The 17,446-nt window shown below is 48.3% G+C and overlaps 1 protein-coding gene across 1 annotated transcript in view; it reads left to right on the top strand.

The window, feature by feature from the left end:
• Nucleotides 1-9,536: 9,536 nt before the first annotated feature.
• RSPO4 (R-spondin 4) overlaps nucleotides 9,537-17,446 on the top strand; it is a 42,474-nt gene continuing 34,564 nt past the window's right edge. The window contains exon 1 of the mRNA XM_007962861.3: nucleotides 9,537-9,782. Coding sequence (XP_007961052.2) covers nucleotides 9,704-9,782 — 79 coding nt within the window. The 5' untranslated portion in view covers nucleotides 9,537-9,703. The remainder of the gene's footprint in view (nucleotides 9,783-17,446) is intronic.

Below are 17,446 nucleotides of genomic sequence, written 5' to 3'. Positions count from 1 at the left end.
GAGTCCTCCTTGGGCAGGTGTTATTGAATCTATTTCACAGATGAAAAAAGTGAGGCCCAGAATTAAGGGCACACAGCGAATAATAGGTTCCAGGTCCTAACTCCTTCCAGAGTGGGACATTTAGAGGCCTGACCTTGGCTTTTCTCCTCCACTGTCCTGGGTCCAACTCCCAATCCTTATCTCCCCCAGCCCATAACCACCTTTGTGTAGACTGAGACCCAAGGCTGGCCCCCATCCTGCTGTCCCGCAACCCACCAGAGATCTGCTGTCCCTTCATTATGAAAAATCTCTCTTTGTCCTTCCCTTCTCTTCCCCAGCCAATTACCAAGGTATTAACTTGATTGTGAACATATTTTGAAAATATTTTCACTGTTGTTTTTAAGATTTTTCCTTTGTCTGAAATAGTGTTACAACTTCAACCACAGGAAGAAGAAAAACGCTATCCCAGCTGACCAAAGTTGTGAATATAAAACCAGAAATGACTGTATTAAATAATCAAAACCGAAAACCACCTAAACAATAGAACTCCTCAGAGTTCTGGCGTCAGGAGGACTGGGGTCTTTGAGGCTGTCCCAGCTGGGGTGGAGTTGGAGGAAGTTGCAAACACAGGAGATGAGATGAGGGTCTTGCTTCCTGCGGTGGATTGTAAATTCTGCTCTGGTGCCTAGGCTTTCTCCAAAGGGTGCTGAGCATTTTCTTCCCCACTCTGCTTTTCAGGTAGATGGACCAAAGCCTGGGGAAGATGGGCAATTGGATTTATACAACAGATTCAGGATGGGGCTAGAGATGGAGTTCCAAATTAGAGGTTCCTGCTGGGGGCTCAGTCTGGGGCCAGAGTTAGGGCACAGTGTGGAATCAGGATCATGAGTCAATACGGGACCTGGATTAGGACTCAGTCTATAACAAAGATCAGGAATCAGTCTGAGGCTGGAGTCAGGGCCTAGTGTGAAGCAAGATTCAGAATTCTGACTCAAACCGAAACTGAGGCTTAATCTGGGCTTCAGTCTGTGATCAAGCATGGGGTCAGAGCCCCATCTGACACCAGGGTTACGTTGTGGTCTAGGATGAGGTTCAAGCTTCAGTGTGCGACGCAGGATCAGCAGGGCTCTGACCTGCCCTCAGTGTGTGACAAGAATCAAGATGCGTCCTGGATCCTCAAGTTACAGAAATGGGGTCCTGGCTCTACCCCTTCTTGAGACCATGGGCAAGTCAATTCACCTACTGGGCCTCAGTTTCCTCTTCTGTAAACTAGGGGTAATGGGGATAATCACAACCCCTGTCCTGACTCCTTCCATGGCTTAAATGTTAATCCAAATGAGATAGCAGATGTAGCATGCTTTGCAAACTGCAGAGTGTTGGACAAGCATTTATGTAAACACCCTGAAGGAAACTCCAGAGAAAGCTTATTGTGAGAAAATCAGAATGTCACTAGGCCTCCGACTGCAGCTTCTATCCTAGTTTTTCTTCCACCTGGACAGCTAATAATAGCTAACAGTTATACAGCATGGCCTGGTGCCACGTCCTAAGAACTTCATGTATATTTAACTAATTTAATCCACAAATAATCCTATGAAGTAGGTACTAATATTATCAGTATTATCAGTGGGGGAAACTGAGGCAGAGATAGGTTAAGTAACTTGCTTGAAGTCACACTGAATAAGTGGAAATCTCTGATTCAAATCCAGGCAGTTTGGCTCCCAAGTCTATGCTGAGTGTAGGAGCTGGGGGATGAGTCTGGGGGATTCTTCATGGAGCAAACAGACACAGATGAGAAGTACAAGTCAGTCCCAAAGACCCAGGGGTGACTTGTGGCCCCCAGAAGCCTGCCTTTGCCCAGGAGGCCAAATCTCCCGGCAGACCCCACTGCCACATGGGGATATAAAAGTCTGGGGGAGGGATTGGCGGGTGGCATCAGGCGTCTCTTTAAACTTGTTTGTTTATGGAAAGAAATTTCAGGCCAGCTGCTGAAAACCTGTATTTTATGGGTAATTTTTCAATTTATTTCACACTGGTATTATAAAAAACAACCCAACTGACTGTGGAGGCTGGGATTCCACTGGGGTTGGTGAAGGAGGGGTGGCTGGCTTGAAGCAGTTCCTTTGTCTGCCTGAGCATCCCACAGGGACGAGGCTGTTTGCCTTCCCTCGGGAAAGAACAGGTAAAACAAAGAACAAAGGTGGGTTTGCAGAGATTTTTATTTAAAAGGAGAACAAGAAGAAGTCCAGAGGAAGAGGGTGGGGGGTTCGACGTCTCTGTTTTACACATAACAAAACTGAGGCACCGATAATGAAAGTTACGAGTGAGAACTCACTCTGGGTTAGGTGCTGTTCCATGTTTTACCTGCAAAACCTTATAGGTTGTCATGAGAATTAGTAAGAATGAGTCTTGGTTTGGGGTTGCCAGAAGCCGACCCTGAGGCAAGGATTTGAGTTCAAGAAATTGATTTGGGAATTGATCCCAAGAAACATAGCGTGGAGCATAAGGAGTGAAACAGGAAGGGCAGGCAGCCCATGAAGGACAGGTTATCCAGACAGCACCGTGGGCAACTGAAGCTCAGTCCCTCTGAAGTCAGCATGGCAGGGCTGGGGAATTCTAGGAGACAGCCTGGCACGAGACAGCATGGCATGTTTTAGGCGTCCGGCCATCCTGGCCATTCAATAGAGAGTTGGGGTATTTGTCCATCACTGAACATCTCCACTGTACTAATGAGTCCATTAGAAAAGTTTTCTTTCCCCAATTATGGTATTTTTCATTTCTAAAATTTCTATTTGGTCCTTTTATATAACTTCCATTTCTTTGCTGAGATTTTGCGTTTTCATTTGTTTCAAGAGATTTCATAATTTCTTGCCAAAGCATTTTTATGATGGCTGCTTTAAAATCCTTGTCAGACAATTTCAACATCTGAGTCATTTTAGTATTAGCGTCAGTTGAAACTTCAAGTCCTATTTCATACCTTTAGCAGGCGGCAGTTTCCCTGTTTAAATGTAGCGTATGAGTCCTCATTTGCTTTTGTGGGCTTTAGGTCCAATGACAGTAAAATTGTTGGAACTCTTGCAATTCTTTTTTGTTTCTGTTTTTGAGATGGAATCTTGCTCTTGTCGCCCAGGCTGGAATGCAATGGAGCGATCTTGGCTCACTGCAACCTCTGCCTCCAGGGTTCAAGTGATTCTCCTGCCTCAGCCTCCCAAGTATCTGGGATTACAGGCATGCACCACCACACCGGCAATTTTTGTATTTTTAGTAAAGACGGGGTTTCACCATGTTGGCCAGGCTGGTCTCGAACTCCTGACCTCAGGTGATCCGCCCACCTCAGCCTCTAAAAGTGCTGGGATTACAGGCATAGGCTACTGCACTTGACCTGGAACCCTTGCCATTCTATTCTGATAAGCCTTGTTTTTCTGGTGCTCCTGGGGCTGGTATTTACCCTGCTACCAAAACCAGACAAAAGACAGAACAAAAAAGAGAAATATAGACCAATATTCTTCATGGATTTAGACACAAAAATCCTTAGCAAAATATTAGTAGGTAGAATTCAGCAGTATATAATGGAGAATGGCCAAGTGGGGCTTATTCCATTGAAGAAAGGTTGGTTTAATACTTAAAAATCAATCAGTGTAATATACCATATCTGTAGACTAAAGAATAAACATTAAATGATTATACCAATGTGCAGGAAAAACATTTAACAAAATTCAACAACCATTCATAATTTTAAAAAATGCTCAGAAAAGTAGCCACAGAGAGGATCTTCCTCCAGGTGATAAAGAGTATCTACGAAAGTCTTACAGTCTAACGTCATGGTGAAAGACTGAATGCCTTCCCACTAAGATTGGGAACAAGGCAAGATTGGGAACAAGGATGACTATGCTCATCACACTTATTCGGCATAGTGCCAGAAGTTCTAACAAGTTTGGTAAGGCAGGTAAAGGAGACAAAAGACACAAAGATCAGAAGGGAAAGAAATAAAACTGTCCCTATTTGCAGTTGATACGATTGTCAATGTTGAAAAACCCAAGAAATCTACAAAAATACTCCTAGAACTAATATATGAGTTCAGCAAGGTGCTAGGATACAAGATCAACACACAAACATGTATTTCTATCTACTAGCAATGAACACACAGACAGCAAAATTTAAAATAGAATACCGTTTATAATTTCTAAGAGAGAAAAAAGGAAATAGGTAGAAATCTAACAAAACATGCACAGGAGTTGTATGCTGAAAATGACAAAACATTTATTTAAAAAAATCAAAGAAGATCTAAAAAATGGAGAGACATACTACATTTTTGGATTGGAAGACTCGATATAGTAAAGATGTGAATTCTTCCCAAATTCATATACATGTTTAATGCAATTCTAATCAAACTCACAGCAAGATTCTCAGTAGGTATAAACAAGATTATTCTAAAATATGTATGAAAAGGCAGAGGAATTAGAATGGCTAAAATAATTTTGAAAAAGAAGAATAAAGTTAGAAGGATCCATCTACCAATTTCAAGATTTATTATACAGTTACAGTAATCAATACAGTGTAGTATTGGAAGACAGAAAGATACACAGTCCATGGAATATAGGAGACAGCTCCAAGGAAATCCATACCAATATGCCCAATTAATTTTTGATAAAAGAGTAAAAGGAATTAAAAGCTTTTCCGTCAAAGCATACTGGAGCAACTGGACATCCACAGACCAAAAATTTAAAAATGAACCTCTTAATAAATAAAAATTTAAAATGAACATAAACAAACATAAACATAAAAAACATAAAAATACAAAATGAACCTTGACATAAACCTCACACTTTGCAAATCATGTAACCAACAAAGAACTTCTATCTAGAATATACATAGAACTCTTAAAACACAATAGTGATTTAAAAATCCAATTTAAAATGTGTGAAAGATAGGCACAGACATTTCACCAAAGAGGATACACAAAAACCTATACCCAAGTGAGCACGGCACCTTTATTCTTAATAATGAAAAACTGGAAAATACCCAAATGTCCTTCAGTGGGTGAATGGCTAAACAAACTGTATTACATTCATACTACAGAATACTACTCAGCAGTAAAAAGCAAATAACAAATACATGCAAAACTAAAATGAATCTCCAAGCAAATTGTGCTGAGTGAAGAAAGCCAATCTCAAAAAGACACACACTGCATGATTCCATTATACAATATTTATGTGAAAACAATTATAGAGATGGGAGGCCAGGCGTGGTGATTCACTCCTATAATCCCAGCACTTTGGGAAGCCAAGGTGGAAGGATCACCTGAGCCCAGCAGTTCAAGACCAGCCTGGGAAAAATGGCGAAACTTCACCTCTACAAAAAGTAAAAAATTAGCCAGGTATGGTGGCACGCACCTGTAGTCCAGGCTACTCAGCTGAGGCAGGAGGATAGCATTAGCCCAGGAGGTCGAGGCTGCAGTGAGCTGTGATCGTGCCACTGCACTCCAGCCTAGGTGACAGAGCAAGACCCTGTCTCAAAAAAAATAAAAAATTGCAGAGATGGAGAACAGCTTAGAGGTTGCTAGGGGTTAGGACTGGAAGTGGAGAGGGAGGGTGGAGTCATAAACGGATAGCATGGAGGAGTCTTGTGATGATGTTACATTTAAGTATCTTGATTGTGGTTGTGTTCTACAAGGCTACATACAGGTCAACGTTGCATCCTAGGAAGCCCTTCAACCCCTGGCAAACCAGACAGCTGGTCACCCTAGCAGATGGCCCCCTAGTAGGGGCCATCAGGCAGCCCTTCCATCTCTGAGGAGAAATTTGGGCTTCACCTGGTGCATGAAACAGGTCCTCTGGCTGCTTAAGAAGAAGAGCTTGTAGGGGTCAGAGCAGACAGAGGAAGGAGCTACTGCATGACTGGGGCAAGAAATGAGGGTGGCCCAACGTTGGTCAATGGGCCAGATGTTCACTAAACTCTTGCTTTTCCTCCTGTGTGTTGTCTAGCACATGGTTGGAGTACATTTCCCAGCCACCCTTGCAGGTAGGTGTGGCCATGTGTCTGAGTTCTGGCCAATGGGACATAGGTAGACAGTCTCTGTACTTCCCATAAGCCCTGCCCCTTCTTGATGAGCTTTAAACCAGGTACTGAACAGGGCAGAACACAAGCTGAAAGGAATCTGAGCTCCTGCTATCCCACAGAGAAGGATCTGCTGATCAGGAACACATGCTATGAGCTTAGTGTGTTTCAGCCATTATAGCTGTCTTCATCTATTTGTGACAATGGTGCCTTAACTGACACCCTTTGGGTGCACACCCCCCGGAGCATGCCATCAGCATCGCTAGCCTCCCTGGGCACCTGTATTGGGGTAGGGGAACTGGATAACAGCCTGAGATGCTCAGACAGCCCCCATAGTTAAAGAGAACCAAACACCCTTTGAGCATCTCGAGGCAAGAAAGGGCCCTGAGTTCTGGGCCTTAGAACCCTAGAAATATCCGATTCTGGAAGCACTAAAGGGGCTCTCACAGAACACAAAATCCCATCTGTGCCATTGAACAACTGGGGAAACTGAGCCTAAGAGAGCAGAAAGTACTTGAGGCCCCGCACTGAATCTATGGATGAATGAGTGCTTATTCATTCATTCATTTTTAAAAAAAAATCCATTCCACAAGTATGTCTTAATCACTGCAGTATAGGACACATAGGGACAAAATAGATTCCTGTCCTCATGGAACTCACAAACAAGCAAACAGGAACTGATAGACATGAACAGGTACTATGGAAGGTAAAGCAAGACAAGAGGATAAAGTGAATGGTGGTCCGTTTTACTGGAGTGGTCACAGGGGGCCTCTCTGAGGAGGCAACATGGAGGGGACACAAGCCCCAAGCATATCTGGGGCAAGATTTTCCAGGCAGAGAGAATAGCAAAAACTGCAGGATGAGTGACAAGAGTCTGAGAAACATGAGGCTAGCTAGAGCAAAGGCAATGGGGAATGAATAGGGGAAGAAATTCAAAAGGGGTGAGCAGCTTCGTCCTGCAGAGCCGTGTGGCTGGCTGTCAATTCACAATGCACATGGGTCCTCTCTGGCCCTGCCATATGGAAGCTGTCCCCTTTGGACTTTGGAGGCTTTAGTACTGGGGGTAGTGGGGCAGAGGATGAACTCCGCTTTCCTACAGCTTGATCTTCTGGGGTCACCTCGTTTCTCCAAGTACCTGCATTCCATGTACAGGCTGAGAGACTTGTGCATCTGGAGAATTCATTCATTCACCATTCATTTATTAATGCATTCATTATGCAAACATTCTGAGCACCGCTGTGTGTCTGGCTCTGGCTTGAAAGAGATGACAGTTTAGAGGGAAGAACAGACACATCCACTGTTACCACCTGATGTGATCAGAGCTGTGATAACGGGATTGTGGATGCCCAGAGGAGGCACTGGACCTGGCCTGAGAATCAGGGAAGGCTTCCTGGAGCAGAGGCAGCGAAGAAGGAGGTAGGATATAGGACGGTATTCCATGGAGAGGTCCCACAACATGAAAAGTCCAGAGGTGTGAGAGGCCTGTGGTGTTTGTGAAATAATCAAGAGTTGAAATCTCTAAGGCTAAAGGGAGAGGGGTGGGGCAGTGGGAAAGACTGAGATCAGAGATATCAGAACAAGAGGGCCTTGCAGGCCATGGTGGTGACCACAGTGGGATACCTGGATGCCCATGTCAGCTCTGTCCTTGACTCACTGGGTGGCCTAATCTAGGCACCCCCAGTCCTGAAGCCTCAGTGGCCTCATCTGTGAAACGGAACAGTTTGAGTGGGCTGACTCTGACATTCCACTAAGATCTCCATGTTGTCTGCCAGTGTTCTTGGAGCCCCACAGAAAGGATGGCCAGGCCAGGGCTGTACCTTCAGCTGCCACACTCTCTGTGTGTTTCTCCTGCCCCTGCTATGCGTTTAAGTGTCCCTCATTGCACTGGGAGAAGGAGCTAGAGAAGGTACCAGCATTTACCTTCCATTTCTTTTGGAGCAAACTTCACACGTAGTAAAAAAGAGGACAGGCTGCGCAGGGTGGCTCATGCCTGTAGTCCCAGCACTTTGGGAGGCTGAGGGAGGCAGATCACTTGAGGTCAGGAGTTTGAGACCAGCCTGGCTAACATGGTGAAACCCTGTCTCTACTAAAAACTACCAAAAGTAGCTGGGTGTGGTGGCAGGCGCCTGTAATCTCAGCTACTTGGGAGGCTGAGGCAGCAGAATCGCTTGAACCCAGGAGGCAGAGGTTGCAGTGAGCTGAGATCATGCCATTGCACTCCAGCCTGGGTGACAGAGTCAAAATCCACCTAAAAAAAGAAAGAAAGAAACAAAGAAAAGAAAAAAGGAAGGACAATTGTTCAGCAAGAGAGTGTCAAATGTAAGCTCCGCTGAGCCTCCCTCCAGAATGGAAGGCCCCTTCCATTCTGATGAGTCTGTGCCTGAGAAGTGGCTAAGAGCGACAGGCACTGGACCAGAATGGCCACTGACCTGCTGTATGGCCTTGGGGCAAGTCACTTGGCCTCTCTGAGCTTCTCTTTGCTCCCCAGAAAAGTGGGGTTACTCAGAATAGAAACCCAACCCATTGGGTTGTTTTGAAGACTCTATTATATGTAAAGTTCTTAGCAATGCCCACCATATATGCCTCACAAATGACAGCTAGCATTATTGTTGTTGTTTTTGGTGGGTATAGTGACAGGAGAGGTGGGCATGCTGTTGGGTTGAAGGAGGAATTTGCTCTGAAAGGGTTAAACTCGAATCAGCTGCTCCCAGTCCTGGTGATAAGGTTGGAGGAAACACAGTCCAGGTCCCCAGCCCTGTCACAAGCGGATTTATGAGGTGCTGGTCACTTTGAGTCAGAGTAGATGATCCCCGCAGGCTGCGCAGGAAACATTGAGGGTTAGTGGCCAGAAGGGGCTCAGGACTCTGTTAAAAGAATGAGACAGGGTAGAGAGAAAAAGAGAAAACCAGGCAGCAGGAGCCCCGCAAACACCCCACTCTGCAGGAGGAGAGAAGGGGAGAGATGGGGTTGAAGGGAGACACAGGGAGAAGGGAGAACTAGAGGCCCAGCTAGGAGGAGACAGTGAGCCTGAGAAAGAGACCATCAGCAAGAGTAAAGGATGCAGGAATAGCCAGGCAAGGTCCGGGGCAGAGCGGGGGAGCGCGGGCCGCGGAAAGACCGAGAAAGCAGGAGCCAAGGAGTGGTCCTTAAGGGCTAGAGGGAGGAACAAACAGAGAAAGGGGGCTGGGGGGAGGGAAAGAAAACCACAGACGCGGAGAGGGCTCAGGAGACCGTAAGGGTCTCCGGGTGTCAGTGCATCTGTACCTGCGCGCGCTTGCGTACCTGTGCCTGGCGGTGGGCATGTACACGTGCTCTGGGGCAGTGCCGGGGGCGGGAAAGACGCGAGACCGCGAGCTGCGAGACAGATCGAACTCGAGCACCCTGACCCGGGCGACCCCCGGCCCCTCCCCCCGCGCTCCCGGGCCCCGAGTTGGTTAACGCGCCACCCCCGCCGCGCCGGCTCCTCCCCGCCAGGGCAGTGCCCCTGCTCCGCCAACGCCGTCACTCGACCTGGCTGCTGGCCTCTGGGCGGACCGCGGGTCCCTGGCGGCCGTACCGACCCGCGACTGGCGGATGCGCCCGGCGCGCCCACAGCAGCCCCCGCGCCCTCCGCGCCGCCACCGGGCCGTCGGGCCGCCAGGGGAGCGCCAGCCCGGACCAGGCTGCCCAGATGCGGGCGCCACTCTGCCTGCTTCTGCTCGTCGCCCACGCCGTGGACATGCTCGCCCTGAACCGAAGGAAGAAGCAAGGTACGAGGGGTGACAGGACACAGCGGCCGGCCAGGCGCTGCTGGGCAGACCGGGGGCCGGGAAGCCGGGGGTGGCGGCTTAGGGGGCATCTGCCTGGTGCCTGGCGCCCTGGATCATTCGCTCCTCCAGATGAGTCTCATCTTCACTTTAAATGGGGAGACTAAGGCTCCAGGGCACCCAGTGAGCGAGCCACTGAGCAGGGTGGGCCAAGGAGATTCTCCCAGAAGGTAGAAGGTAGCAGCGCTCTCTGTAGTAGCCACATGGTCGGCAGAAAGGAGGACGGCTCCGTGCAGAGACAGAAGCCTCAAGAGCCAGACCGGAGGGGCGGGGGCGGGGGGCCCACAGGGACTAGGAGACAGACTCAGTGGCTTAGAAGCCATCCCAAGCATCCACACTGGGCCAGGAAGTGACATTGAGAGCCCTGGGCTGGGGAGTCCAGAGGCCCCAGTCCCAGCAGCATCACTCACCCTGACTCCTGGTGTCACCTCCCAGAGGGCAGTGATCCTCCGTGGCCCCCTCTGTTGAGTTCAGCCAGACCTGAGACCTGAGTTCAGGTTCATTTATTCTAATAGGGGATGGCCTAGAAGTCCAGCCCCTCAGAGAGCCTTAGTTTTTCCATCTTGACCTCCCAGGCTGCTAGGAAGATGAGCCAAAGTTCAGATCATAAATGTACCAGGGGCCCCATGCACTGTCACCTGGGAGTCCTATGCCACAGCCTCGCTGTGAGAGTCAGAACATCCTCAGAAGGTGGGTTGGAGGCTGTCCCTGCAGAGCAGGAATTGGTAGAGACTGTGCCTCGGAGAAGGGTAAGCAGGTGAGCAAATGAGCAAATTGCCTGCCTGAGCTGGGCAGCCCTTTGGCCTCCAGGTGCCACTCTTAAGATCAGCAGCCGAATGCCAGCCACTGTGCCAGGGGTTTTTCATGTCCTAGCTCATCAAATCCCAACTATATCCTCATGACACAGGGGTCATCCAGTTTTAATAAAGCCTAGGATTCCAAGGCTCAGACTGGTTTAAATAACTGCTGAATTGTCCAGTTGGTGTCTTCTCTCTTTCCAGCCCTGGCATTGGGTGTGAGCAAGGATAAAGGGGCGAGAAAATGAGAGAGAATGGCTTGCCCTCTGGGGCCTTCCATCTGTGTGAAAGCCCTACAGTGACAGTCACTCCTGAAACGGAGCAGGAAGCAGACAGAGGCTGTGGGAGAATTGGGAGGTGGGATTGGATGGGGTCAGGGAGACTGTGGCCCAAGAGGCTCCAGTTCTTGCTGTGACAGTGGGACAAGGGAATGGAGAGGCATGTGGTTTTCAGCTGAGCTGGGGTGAGTTTGGGACTCTATGGGGAGCCTCCTTTGTGAATGGCCTTTGTTTAGTAGTTGGGGCATGGGCTCTGGAGCCAGGTCAACTGAGTTCAAATCCCAGCTTCCCCAGTTACCAACTGAGTGACCTTGGATAAGTCACTTTGTGTCTCCAATTCTCACTTTACCCATCTGAGGATCCTTTAGAAGATATCTGAGATCCTTCTCCATTCTAAACAATACCAAAAAAATCAAACAAACCCCCTTTCCCTTCATTAACCCATCTTTTACTTAAGTATCCTGCTCATAAGGACGATTGTGGGCAAGACTGAGTGTGTATGGGAAATGAGTAGCTGAGGACACAGGCTCCTAACAGGTGCTGGTAAGTATTAACGATTCTCATTTCATGTCCACTGTGTCCTTGGCTACTCACAATGGCTTAGTGGAGGGAGGGGAGAGATGCGTGTTTTCTGGATGAGGGAACTGAGGTTCAGAGAAGGAAACTGACTTGTCCAAGGTTGCACAGCAGGTGAGTAGCAAAGCAGGCTCGAATCCCAATCTGCCTGACATAATGCTGAGAAGATATCTTCTGAGTTGTGCTGGTCTTCCCTTCTCAGAGCCTCAGTTTCCTCATCTAAAGAGGAGCTGGTTTAGGCTAGGTGTGGTGGCTCACGCCTGTAATACCAGCACTTCGGGAAGCCAAGGCAAGCGGATCACTTGAGGTCAGAAGTTTGAGACCAGCCTGGCTAACAAGGTGAAACTCTGTCTCTACTAGAAATACAAAGATTAGCTGGGTGTGGTGGCGGGCACCTGTAATTCCAGCTACTTGGGAGGCTGAGGCAGGAGAATCGCTTGAACCCAGGGGGCAGAGGTCGCAGTGAGCCGAGATCTTGCCACTGCACTACAGCCTGGGTGTCAGAGTGAGACTCTGTCTCAACAAAAACAATGACAACAACAAAAAAGAAAAAAAAAAAAGAGCTGGTTTAGAAGACTTTTAAGATGCTTCTCAGCTCAAAAAAGACAAAAAAAAAAAAAAAAAAAAAAAGAAAAGAAAAATAATAAATTTCTATCCTGCCCCTTTTGCCCCCTGCCCCATCTACAGCTCACCACCACCTCCCCAGGAGCTCAGTGAGGAGGTAGGGATGTGGCTGCAATTTGGTGAGGGGCTCTCAGCATCCCTCCTCCAGTACCTGATCTCTTGCCTCTGGGACACACACCTGCCTAGCATCTTCAGAAGAGGCTTAGGGCTCCTTTTATTTGTTGGATACAATGGAGATAGCCTTGGATTTCAGTCACACCCCTGACCCAGTTGTGTCATGTGACCTTGGGTGAGTAGATTTTCTCCGTCCCCCACCCATAGCCTCAGTTGCCCATTGGCACTGGAGTGGGGACCAGAGCTAGATAAACCCTTCCTGTAGCATCTTTTGCAAGGCAGCCACAGGAGTTCTGGTCAAATAGATTGGGAAATGCTGGGTTTAGCAGATTTCTTGGCGGTGAGACTTATTAGAGCATGCTGAAGAGGTGGAGATAGACAGTGTAACCCAGGTGTGATGGCTCAAGCCTATAATCCTGACACTTTGGGAGGCCAAGATGGGCGGATAGCTTGAGCCCAGGAGTTCAAGACCAGCCTGGGGAACATGGCAAAACTCTTTGGCCTCAGCGTTTGGCCAGGTCTGCACGATCCCGAGGAATGATCTGCTGGGCTGGCATCTGCCCTGTCTGAGCCCCCTTGAGGCCTGGTTCCCACAGACCCGTCCTTCCTCAGGCTCCGGCGTAACTGCTTCTTAATGAAGCCCAATTTTTCTGTTTCTAAGAAAGAATGAAATAAAAGACTTGAGAAAGATTCTTGGATCTCAAGTGTCTCTTACAAAACAACATTTTGATTAATTAAGTATAAATGAATCAGAACCAGATGGGGACATTTTTTGGAAACATGCTGGGGTGTCCTGGCAATGGGACAGTCCGGCAGAGTGAGGGGGCTCTGGTTCGCATCCCTAGATCTGGAGGTCCATTTAGGCAAGGAGGAGGTGCCAGTCTGTGACTGACTTTCCCTGACATCCAAGGCCTGCTGGGGAGGGACCCCCACATTCACATGGAGTTTCTGGATCTTTCTAGACCTGAGCAAGTAAGGGGCAAAGTGAAGAGTCCTAGATTCAAACCTTGAGCCCTCTCCTGCCCTAGATATGTGACATTAAGCAGGTCACATGCCTTTTCCCATCCATGCTTCCCCATCTGTGAAATGGGAAAACTTGCACCCACCTCTGAGCAATTGGGAAGATGTACCACAGTCCAAGAGGGAAGGGGGCCAAAGGCACACAGTAGGGGCTTCATGAGGATTTGACCACTTTCCCTTCCCATTTTACAGCAGAACAGACATGCCCTGGACCAGAAGGGAGTGGGGTCTTACGTGGGTTAAGCTCACCTCTGCCTCTTGCTTGTGATGTATCCGAAGCAAATCTTCTCCTCTCTCTGGACTTGTTTTTCTTTATTGTAAATTGACTGTGGCGGTGCCCACTCCAGAGGCCCATTATGTGGAGTGAATATGACACTTCTGTTTAAATTGCAAAGCCCCGTGCGGAGGGCCAGGCAGGCAGCACTGTCTCCTGTACACAGACAGACACACCAAGCCTTGGGCAAGCAGGAGCCATCGCTGGGCACAGAACAATGTATGTCCCCTGAGTGCTGGCATCCAGGTGAAGCCAGGTTTAGATGCAGGCGTAGTTCTGAAGGGGATTCCTACAGGGCGGGGGTGGGTAATGACTGGACATTGAGGACTGAGGGAATGGCGCTGAGTCTTAATAGAACGTAACCTTGGGCCTCTCGGCTTGGGTTTCTTCATAACATAGGGGCTGGCTGAGAAATGGAAAGCTGAATTCTTGGCACATAGTAGGTGGTCAATCAAGTTTTATTTGCCATCCTTCTTCCATTCAGCATTCTGAAGCCAAGCCTGGGTGCAAAAGAGATGCTGCTTTTCCATCCCATTGCCCCACCTCCCTCTCCTGTGGATGGAATCCAACCCCCCTGCCTGGCCACTGAAGGAGATTCAGGCCACTGAGATTGAGGCCACGGAGCAAGGAGGGAGGCGAGCCACGTGCTGGGAACTGTGTAGGTGGGGCTTTGCATCCTCACTCTGCCACTGCCTTGTGTTATGCCTGTTTCCCAGACCCAGGAACTGAGGCTCAGAAAGCATCAATGGCCTGCCCAGGAGCTCACAGCTGCAGAGCCAGGACCTGGACCCGGAGTTTTGGAGGCTCCGAAGCCTGTGCAATAGATATAGAAATGAATCATGTCAGTGATTTGCCAGGACTGCAAGGTGGAAGCGTCTGAGAGGAACCCCATCGGGGGGAGTAGGATTTAGGATTCTGTCAGGCAGAGGTGGCAGTAGGGTAAGGACCTCTGCAGGATGATGGGAGAGTGTGGCCAGGTGGGAAGGGCACAAGGGACCACATGGCCGAAGGAAGTGAAGTTCTGATTGCAGATTGGGCCAGAGTCCCGTCATGGAAGGCATTTGGTGCCATTCTCCGGTCACCATCATCATGAAGAAATACTTACTGGGTCCTTCCTCTAGGCCAGGCCCTGGGCTAAGGTGTTGAAAAGGACAGCAGAGATGGGTGTGCCTCCATTTCTGCGGCCAGAGGACTATTTTTACATGGCCTTCAAGCTAGGAATATTGGAATATGCAACAGATCGTATGTGGCACAAAAAGCCTAAAATATTTACTATTGGGATCTTAAGATCCACCAATGAGAACGTCATGGACAAGACTTCTGAGGCTGCACCTCAACACACCCTCGAGAGCAGGCTGGTGGTGGCCCCAGCCTCAGCTGAGGAATCCGAGACAAAGAGGGGACGTTGCTTGGCTAAGGTGTCACATGGATAGGGTTTATTCATCCATCCTCCCGTCTGGTGAAAAAACTGAAGCTCCCATTAGTTTAAAGTTTTCCAAACTGAGGGTTACGATGCATCAGCAGGTGAGGACAATAAATTTAACTATAGTCAGCATTTTTGAATGAAATGGAATGGAACGGAATGGAACAGAACAGAATGGAATGGAATATAATTGAATAAAATAGAGTGGGGTCAGCAAACATTTTTTGCGAAGGGTCAGATAGTAAATACTTTAGGCCTTGCAAGCCACATATGATCTCTCACATACTCCACTCTTCTTAACTCACCGGCCACACAAAAACATCCAAATTTGGTCCAGAGGCTACGGTTTTTGCCAACCTCCTTTTTAGAATATATCAGAGTGCATTGCAAGTGTGAAAACTATTTAAGGAATGTGTTTCAGTTTACACACATATGTGAATGTGTGTATGAGTGGGTGAGTGTGCATGCACATATATGTGGATGTATGTGAGTGTGTGCACGCATGTGCATGTGTTTACTAGTGTACTGATATAAAAGTGTATTTCTTACCGTTGTCAAAATAGTGTGGAGGCTGCTGGACCAGCTGAGCCCATCTTCTGTGCTCAGTCCCTTTCAGTTATGGCCTAATGAAGGCTCTCCTGACAGCTGTAAGGGGCAGATTCCAGGAGGATCTCTATATTACAGTTGAGGAGACTGAGGCCCAGTGGTTGGTACAGCAACAGACAGCGGTGCTGGGATGTAAGCCCAGAGAGTCTGTCTCTGGAGCTCCAAACAATTGCCTTAGTTCAAATGCTTGTTTCTAATCACCCTGAATCTGACAGCTACATCATTCCCCAGGTGTGTGGACTTTAGCTCCTGGAAGGTGGAATCATGTGTTGGGGCCCTAAATCTCCTCCTGCATCAACACCTCTGCGTGTCCAGGGTGTGGCAGACATTGCGCGCTCCTTTCCTTTGGTCCACCCCAGCCCTGCCTGGTGGATATGCCCTCACCGGCAGCTTATAGAAGAGGGAAGTTGGTTCAGGGAGCGGGGCTGGCTTATCCAAAATCACATCACAAATACATGTGTGAGCTGGGTCTTCTTAATTCCAAAACCCACAGCAAATCCTGTCTACGGTAGACTTCTCCTGAAAACCCATCTAATGCTGCCATTAACCACCTTCTTGTTTGTATAGCACTTTATAGTTTGCAGAGCAGTTCAGCTTTCATTTTCTCTCTGAAATTCTGGAGAAGGGTTCTAGAATAATGAAGTGTTAAGGCCAAAAAGGTCAAGTGAGATCTTTGAGACCAATCCTTGTAAAATTGGAGACTCAAGCGGGGAAACACCTTACCCAAGGTCACCCAGCCATGAGTAGAAGTGAGGGTGCAGGCAACCAGCGGTGAAGGCAAAACTTGAATTGGTAGAGGAAGGCAGCCTGCTCCAGAGCCTGACAGGTTGAGAGCCTCTCAGAGCCTCAGTTTTCCCCCATGTGACTTGGAAATGCTCAGTGTGCTTTGCCTTTTTTCCCAGGGCTAGGACAAATGTCAGAAGACAGGATGGAGCCAGGCGCAGTGGCTCACACCTGTAATCCCAGCACTTTGGGAGGCTGAGGCAGGCAGAATACCTGAGGCCAGGAGTTCAAGACCAGCCTGGCCAACATGGTGAAACCCCATCTCTACTAAAAATACAAAAATTAGCCAGGTGTGTTGGTGCACATCTGTAATCCCAACTACTCAGGAGGCTGAGGCATGAGAATAACTTGAACCTGGGAAGCAAAGGTTGCAGTGAGCTGAGATTACACCACTGCACTCCAGCCTGGGTGACAGAACAAGACTCTGTCTCAAAAAAAGTTAAGACAGGATGGAATCTGGAGGGCTTTCACACATCCAAGGCTGTCTGCAGGAATTTCTTAATAACCAGAGGCCAGCCCAGGGCTGGGTGCTTCTTAAGGGCCTCCAGAGTTACCTGGGCAACGTGAGCCTCTCCATAGGGTCTGAGGCTTGGCTGTGTGATTTCGTGAGAGGGACCAAGCCACGGAGCCATCATGGTCTCAATAGTCCTGTCCTTAGAGTATTGGGCTATAGGCACCATCGGGACATAGAACAGCCCTGGGGGTGGACATCAGGGAACACACTCCTCACCTACATCTCCACACACATATATGTTCCCTGAACCATATTTTTATATGTTTTCTTTAAAAATACTTAACTTTTTTTTTTTTTAGACGGAGTCTCACTCTGTCGCCCAGGCTAGAGTGCAGTGGCCAGATCTCAGCTCACTGCAAGGTCCACCTCCTGGGTTTATACCATTCTCCTGCCTCAGCCTCCTGAGTAGCTGGGACTACAGGCGCCTGCCACCTCGCCCGGCTAGTTTTTTTGTATTTTTTAGTAGAGACGGGGTTTCACCGGGTTAACTTTCATTGGCATCAAAGTTTGACAAAAGTCACTTTGGATTTGGTTTTGTGGTTGAGCATTTATGTGAGTAGACATGAGGGTGCAGGAGATGCCAGATGTTGCCTGCATT

This window comes from Chlorocebus sabaeus, chromosome 2 (assembly GCF_047675955.1).
Source record: "Chlorocebus sabaeus isolate Y175 chromosome 2, mChlSab1.0.hap1, whole genome shotgun sequence".
NCBI classification, from domain to species: Eukaryota; Metazoa; Chordata; class Mammalia; order Primates; family Cercopithecidae; genus Chlorocebus; species Chlorocebus sabaeus.
This window is presented reverse-complemented; position numbering and strand designations above follow the sequence as displayed.